General features: G+C 31.3%; 1 protein-coding gene across 1 annotated transcript; it reads right to left on the bottom strand.

The window, feature by feature from the left end:
• Window positions 1-1,060: 1,060 nt before the first annotated feature.
• LOC108342240 (uncharacterized) lies at window positions 1,061-2,546 on the bottom strand. Its single transcript, XM_017579983.2, has one exon. It carries the CDS (start codon window positions 2,122-2,124, stop codon window positions 1,162-1,164), a length of 963 nt encoding a protein of 320 aa, XP_017435472.1. The 5' UTR covers window positions 2,125-2,546; the 3' UTR covers window positions 1,061-1,161.
• Window positions 2,547-8,639: the final 6,093 nt, after the last annotated feature.

Genomic DNA, 8,639 nt, shown 5'->3' on the forward strand with positions numbered 1-8,639 from the left:
GTTTAAATTTCATTAAAATAATTGTAGTTTCTTAATTTTTTTAGTCTTAAGTCTCAGTTTTTTAAAAGTTGATGTAATTTAGTCTTTTTCATTATTAATGTACCAACAATATTAAACAAAATGTGTTGTGTCAATTGATTATTTTTTAATTTTGATTTCATTTAAAAAAAATTCTATCTTAGTCATATGTCTTATATTTAATTTTATTCATGTATTAATTATTTTGATTAATTCAATTCAATTTTCTTTTAAGTTGAAATATTTTTGTTCATTTTCAAACTCATACCAAATTTAATTTTTATATAAATGTTATATAGATATTTTTTATTACAATTTATTTTTTTATTAAATATTTTTGAAATTATTTTTAAACAAAATATATATATATATAAAATATTAAATGTTATTCTGATAGATTTTTTTTTTATAAATTTATATTCAATTATTTCAAATATAAATTGAAATAAAAATAATATTAGAGTATAATATAATAAAATATCAATAGGATAAATCACGTTAAAATTAAACGAAAATAGATGTAGCATTTGGTTTTGTGTTTATTCGAAAACCCGCCACATAATTAGGCTTTGTGATTCCAATTTCAGGTGTTGATGATTGAAATGGACACACATACACTCAAGTTCGGTATCTGGCCCTTCACTTCTACTTTTGTTTCACTGTGGGTGCCCATTTCAACCACACGCTTTACATTGTACGACACCGTTTCCATCACTCCCAACCCTAATCATTCTTATCGCACCAAAAGCTTCCACCTTTTCTTATATCACGCTTCTATTCTTTCCATGTCCATGTCCATGCTTTACCTTCTTTCTTTTCGCTTACCATCTTCCATTATATACCATTCTCAGTTTATATCTTTCACCGTCAATGCAACCAACACTATCCCATCATATTCAATATCTTCTTCGCAAAGCTCGATACTCTTAACTTTTTTTGTAATTTTTTAAAACTTAATAATAAAAACAAATTTATTTTATTTTTGTTCATTGGAATGATTTAAGAGTGAGGAATTAGAGAAGTGAGTAAGGTATGATACATGTTGGTGAGAATGGTAAAATTATTTTGGTACAAATTTGAGTGCTTTTGCGGACAAGAAGAGAACAATAAGAAAATGGAGCAAAGAAAATCTAATTGAATTGATTAGGAACGTGTGAAAGGCCCCATTGCTTTAGAAATGTGATGCATACCAGGGTTAAAGCCCAAGCAGCCCAATAAACCCTGCTTGTAAGGCAAAAACGTTTTCTTCTTCATTTCCTCGGATGCGGCCCGGTTCACCGTGTAATGCAACTCATGGGCTGAAACTGGGCCGCGGCGTTTGGAGACCGAACCGGAGCTCTCGGCGGACCGAAAGCTGGAGTTTCGAACATCCTCGTTTTTGGAGAGAATAACGTACTTTTTGAGCGGGTTCTTGTTGGTGGTTCTTCCCTCTGAAGCACTTCGAAAGAGGAGAAAATCTCTGAACTTCCATTTTCTGGTGAAAGAAATAGAAGCTAGAAAAGGAGATTTGGAGTTGCTTGTGAAGGAAGAAATGTTTTCGGAGTCGCACACTATGTCGGATATTCTTAAAGGAGACAAAGATCTACTACTTCCTCTCCGACCAGACACCAAAACTCTTTGCCTCCCTCGCGCGTGATTCTTCTCTTCTTCTTTTTCTTCTTCTTTACTGCCTCTGCGCGTTTCTTTTGTGGCCTCTGCGAGCCGGTCGAAGTCCTTCTTCCTGCGGGGAGACGTCACAGGAGAAGGGGAGCGAAGGGGCGGCGTCGGCGTCGGCGGCTTGAGGGGACGGATCTTTCCGGCGAGGAAGAGCTCGTCCGCGGAGAGAAAAGGTCTGTCGAGGTGTCCGCTGGAATTGAACTCGAAATCATCGTGGTTGTGGTTGGCATTGGGTTGGGGTTGTTGTTCCTGGAGAAAGGGGACAGAGGAAGAGGAAGAGGGAGAGTCGTGGAAAAAGAAAGGAGTAGGACGCGTGGGGCTGGTGGGAGCGCTGAAGAAGAAGTTGGAGTTACCAGCAAAGCGTTGAGGGCTGGAAGGGGCGGTGATAAATGGGGAGGAGCAGTTGCTGTCGAAGTTGAAGTCCACCGGAACCACCATTTCCACTTCCATGTTTTCTTTATTTTTCTCCTAATGTGAAACCGATCCACGAGTGTGGAAAATCAGTGTCTTTTCTGATGGGATCACTGAATTTATAGCGAAAGAAAGGTACAGAATTGTGACTTTGAGTAGGAAGGAGAGAGGAAGGAGTGGGAAAGATTGACTTTGTGAAAAACAGTGAGGGTCATTTGAAAGAAGCCGCCTTTGGTTTGCATATGCAAGAGTACCTACTGTTTTTTCTGACATTTATTATTGTTTTTCCGAGTTTTACATTCTCCATTACACCCTGGCCCACTCGACTACGTCGTTTTTTAGGGGTTCAGTCAATGGGAAGAGAATTTGCAGCATTGTGAACTTTTGGGTTATTTTCATCGTGGAGGTCTGAATCTCCAGTCTTGCTTCGTATTTTTTACTGCTTTAATTGTTTTGATAGGGAGATGATAATAACGTTTTGTTCTTCCTTTGCAGCACCTTCAAGAAACATTTTACCATTGTTTTCTTTACCATTCTTATACACTCCTTTCCCTTTCTCTTTGTTAAATTTCATTAAATTTATACCAATAAAAGACTTAAGTGTTAATAAGATCCTATCGTATGTATAAAAATCTTCCCAACAAACTTCTTATCCACAATGCTCTAAAAGACATGATAACCATATTTTGTTTGTATTAATAGCTGAATTACAAGAATCATTATGAACTTATTTAATGCAATATATTATGTTAAACTGGGAAACATAAAAGACATTGGTGTGAAAAATAGTGTTGTTACAAATGAATAGTATGAGAACGAGAGATTGATAAAATATGAGGCAATCTCAGTAAAGTGGTGTTAGTCATGCCATTCATTTGGGCTTCAAATTTATTAGATTTATAACTCGGTTTATTGAAAAGGAAAAAATACTTCTTATGTTGGTAGTACGATATCGTATTCAGTTATAAGACAACATCTTTTATTCCTTAAAGGAAAATACAAGTTTAGAATATATATATATATATATATATATATATATATATATTTCAAAAATAAAGTGTGTGCATAAGTTCTTATGAAAAAAAAATTACTTATTGTTACTATGGGCTTATAGCAACCGAACGGTAAAGGTGCAAGAGAGTCTCTAAGTTATTGAGCTCATGGTCGACCGATGATACCTCTCAAGTCAATGAACCGATCGGTAAAAAGAACCGTTAAGGTAATCAATAGTAATAACTGTGGGGGAGTTAATGAAAATAATTATCATTTATTGACAATTAATATTGTCATTCATTGGTGATTAATGAGTGAGACCTAAGGTAAACTCATTATAATTTATAAATATTTGTCTGGCAAAGGAGACAGGTAACTTTTAACTGAAACTGAACTTAGAGCTCTGATAACTAATCTTGATTACAAGATTATTACGCGAGGTCACTGACTTGAGCGTCAGAGTGTCTTTTGCAAGCACCCTCCCCGCGGCTTGGACAAAGAGAAGAGAGAAGACAACACAACTGGACATCGGAACAGACAACTTTGAATATTTTGGATTAGGATTCTAAATCCTACCGAAACACTTATTAATCTAGATCAATATCTATAAACTTAAATTTGAATACTTTTGATTTTACAAAATTAAGTTTAATTTAAACTGAAATAATTTTATTTGAAAATTCCAATTAATACTCTATCCAACAATTTATCATGCGTGCTCATGGGATTGCTTCTCTATGGTGGTTTGCCCTTTAGTCTCTTTCTTTTCACTCAAGTGGGCACACAAAGCCAAAGGTTTTAGACAATGAAAAAAAAAATCCAAATTTAAAAAAACTACCGTTAGAAATAAAGAAGTGCAAAGTTGACAAATTAAAAAAAAGAAAAAAAAGAAAAAGAAAAAGGAAGAAGCAAGACGAAGACAGAGATAGTGGCTTTGGCTTCTCTATCTGAATCTGTTGATATGATAGAAGTTTACCGTTTTGGCTCTGTTTCTTTCACTTTTTGTTACTTTAATTTTGGTAAAATAATAAAGATTCATTTTTTTTTATAAAATGAAATTTAGGTAGCTTTTGATTTAAATATATGGAGATTCCTTTTTGTTCTTACTTTTTTGAAAATCACATATTATATATTTCCATCATTATATGATATTAATTAATTACTTATGCATTGAATTAAAAATATTAAATAATAATTCCAAATAATATATATTAGTTTTGTGATATAATATTAGTATATGTTATTTGAAGTATATTTTAAATTCGTAAAATAAATATCATTTATCTACTTTAAAATAAACATTAGAAATTAAAAATAATTATTTAAAATATTAAAGATATGAAATTTAAAAATAGTAGTTTATAGAATTTAAAATATAAATTCATATATTCTATACAGATTAAAAAGAATAATTTCAAATTTTATGAATTAAAGAATACAAGAATATAAATCAAAACTTACTAAACTTTAAATGAATTAGGAACTGAAGTTAGCAAATACTAAATGTTAGCTACATTTTAAAGTTATCTGATATAGCTCCGAAGATTGGTCTTGGGAAGCTTTATTCATCAAAACGATTGTACTATGTAATTATTTTCAATATATAAATTTATATTTATTAATTTTAATTTAAAAATATAATTTAGGATAAAATAAAAACATAATTATATATATATATATATATATATATATATGAAAGAAAGTAATCTATATTTATATATAAAAAAGTTTCTCTTCTTGATATTTATCTTTATTTTTTAATTTTACCATTTAAATAAAAGTTTTTTAAATTAAAATAATTATTTTACCAATTTTACTATTTAAAGGACAATTTTTTAAATTTTGAATTTTTTTAATTGACTTGTTTTTAGTTTAACTATTTTTAATTAAAAAATTACCTATAAAATAAATAAAAATTATTTATAATAAAGTTATAAAATTTATTTGTATTTAATTTTATTATTATAATAATAAAAACAATAAGTTTATTATTTTTTATTATCGTAAAAACGCATATATTCTCAGTGGTTTCACTATATAAAATAAGAAACAAAAGTTTTGATCATATAAATCGAAAAAGAAGCTATACATATTTGTAGTCGTCTTTTTTACTTTACGTTGCTGTCACTTGAACAAAATAAACACACTGTCGGCATTGTTATTCCATTGTGCTATCGCGTCAATGTTAAAAACCATTCATGGAACAGTTTATCTTATTGCGTATATCAATTCGCATTTAATATATTTTTTTATTGCGTCTTTGGTAGACATACTTTTGATTATTTGGCTTAATTTAAATTGTCTTTTTTACTTAAAAAAAATAACCATTGAATTTAGAAAATTCACAATTTTAGTTATTGTTTTATCAAATCAAATATTTAAATTTTAATTTTTTTTTCTAAAGTTCGTTATTTATTTATAGATATTTCCCTGTGAGTCTTTGCAAGCCCTCTTAATAAATATTTAATACAAAATATCTAATTACTTATTAATAAAGAAATGAAAGATTTATAAATTAACTTTTACAAAATGTTTTTTTATAGGGATTCTATTGAGCTAAAACTATTGTCTTACTAATTGATATTAGACTGTGTAGTGTGAGGATGTAAAAAATATTTAGAGTATAATTCAATGATCTCTTCGTGTATTTTGCTATGTTTTTCATAAGAATTAAAAAAAAATTAAATTCTATGATAGTTAAGACAATTCAAGTAATAATGACTCCAAATATTTACTAAATTTACAGAGAAAGAAGATATTATTGCACAATAGATTAAAAACACTTATTATTGAGACTATATTTAATTTTGAGAACTCTATTAGATGGTTCAATTTATGTAAGTTGTCAGAGAGGTACAGAAAAATGAGTAGCATAAACAATAAATCAAGACGAGGTGAATTGTTTTTTTATCGTAAATTATGTCTTTAATAATTTTATCTTTTAATTCAAATTTCTTAATGATTAATTAAACAAATAAGAGAGTAAGGAAGAGAGAAATTTGCACATGTGATTTTATAATGGTTCATATCACAAGGATGCTACGTCCAATTGTTAATCTCAAATGAGAATTAATGATACATTATCACAAAACCAACAAATTGTTACAATCACAAAGAAAACAATAAGTTTATGGTTTAGAACACTTCTCTTGTTATTCCAAGAGATGAAACTCACTTCCCCTGAAAGTCATAGAGGATGAACACCTCCTCTGAATGTTTCACGAAGGATGAACACTTCCTTTGAATCTTCACAAAGGATGATATAGGCTTCACTCAACAACACTTAATCACACTCCTAATGAAAGCTCTCGCTCTATGCCAACGCCAAGTTCTCAAAGCCAAAGTACAAGGGCTACACAAACCCTAGAACACACTTAACACAACACACAAGCAACACAGATAAGATTTCGCATATCTTGTATTTTAGAATAAGAGTCTCAATCCAATATATAGAGATCTCACTCAAGGATACCTCCAAAAAATTCGTTGTCAGCTATTTAACGCATGATAATCGATTATCTAAACGAGATAATCGATTATGGATTTGATGTATGCACAACGGTCAAAAACATGCTTAAAAATTCTCATAGTTATACATGATAATCAATTATGGTAAGTCATAATCGATTAGGGATAATCGATTATCATAAGTTGACCATTGATTATTCTAGAGGCAAAATGAATTTTTAGAAAACTTTTAAAACCTCTGTGATAATCAATTATCTTAAGTGTTAATCGATTATTGGAGAATTTTTCTGACTCCAAAATGAATTTTAAAGCATACAATACACGAAATCAAGGATAAATAACACCCTATACATAAAACTACTAAATTAAAAAAGTTTTAACATAAAACAAGCCTTCATGAAGGTCTTTTTGCAACTTGAGCACTTAGAGACTTGCTTTGTGATAAAGCCTTTTATAACATGTACAAATCTATAATTCATATATAACTTAAACAAAAGGGATTAGTAGACAAGAGATAAATAAAATTAAGCTTTTAAACATAGTAATTCACACATAACTTAAAGAAAAGGGATTAGAAGACAAGAGATAAATAAAATTAAGCCTTTAAACATATTTCTCCCCCTTTTTTATCATTATTAAAAAGAGCTATGCATGATTAAATAATTTCTCCCCTTAATATAAAAACTCCCTGAATATAAGCCATAAATAAATAATGCAAATTTTTCATTAATAAAAAAAACATAAGACAGGAAGAGAAAATGTAAATGAAATGCATGGAAATCTAGAAGGTATCACCACTATCATTATCGACAACAGGATTAACTAGTTCCTCTAACACATGGACCCTACCATCTAGATCCCTAAGGAGAGCACAAACTTCTTCATGCCTTGAAGCCTAAAGAATAGACATGTCGAACAACTGCCTAGAGATACTTTCTAAAGAGTGAGAGGAGCTGGTAGAAGCTGGAGCAGAAGGTCCCGCTTCATTTGGGATGTCATCCATCTGCTGGTCTTCATCTTCTTCAGATAGGTTCCCCACATCATCACAATAGATGTAGGTATTTCCTTGTAAGACGAAGCTCATCTGGGGAAGGGAAGAAGTCCCTATTTGACTTCCACTGTGAGTACTCTGAAATGCTTCTCCTAAGACATCTACCCTTTTCTATTCATAGATTCTAGATACCAATAAAGCATTGTGGAAACCTCTTGGCCTTCATCATCATGTCACAGATGAGGATGGGCCAATGGATCAGGATTTTGTTGACTATCTCATAGATAATCATGAGATATGCTTCAAAGCATTGCGCATGGTTTGAAGCTCGGGGACATAGCAATCAAACAATTAAGAAATGGATCAGTCTCTCATCCTTCTTGAGACCGCCCACTAACAACTGCTTTATGTTGATATGCACCTTAGGATTCTTCAGAAATAGCTGAAAGACAAAATCTTGTTGAAGCCTTTAATACCTTGAGATAGCACCACTGCATCCTCATTCAACTAAATATGAGACACCATCGTCCATATGTCGTCATCCAATATAATATATACTCCTTTTACTCTGGTGGAGTAGATCCCATTGCATACCTTCATATTGAAATAAAATGCTCTGACCAATTCCGGATAAAATTTACCTTGCATCTCTAAGATGGATTGGATGCCTTAGTGAAAGATATGGAGGAAACTGAAACCCATAAATATGAAACTAGTTCAAATCAACATACTTGGGGGATATCAACTTCCTTTCTTACCAGAATGTGATGAACTCTCTCTGTTTCTCTTCATCAGAGATCCAACCACTCAAATTATTACCGCAACCTCTCGGATTGGTAGAGGAAGAAGGACGTAAGCCTCTTTTAGTGGGAAACTTTCTTCTATCTACCATTGTAGAAGGTAGGAGCAAGGAAAGCTAGAGGGGTGGATAACTAGATGCACAAATATGATCAAGAATTCATACCAGACTTATGAGAAGGACTTCAAAAGGAAGTGTTTTAAGGGACCCTTCTAAAGACAATAATGGTATGATTAAGTGGCATGGAAGAAGCTCTCGTAAAAGTAAAGCAGCGTTGTATGATGATGTATTAAGACTATATTA

This window comes from Vigna angularis, chromosome 1 (assembly GCF_016808095.1).
Source record: "Vigna angularis cultivar LongXiaoDou No.4 chromosome 1, ASM1680809v1, whole genome shotgun sequence".
NCBI lineage: Eukaryota > Viridiplantae > Streptophyta > Magnoliopsida > Fabales > Fabaceae > Vigna > Vigna angularis.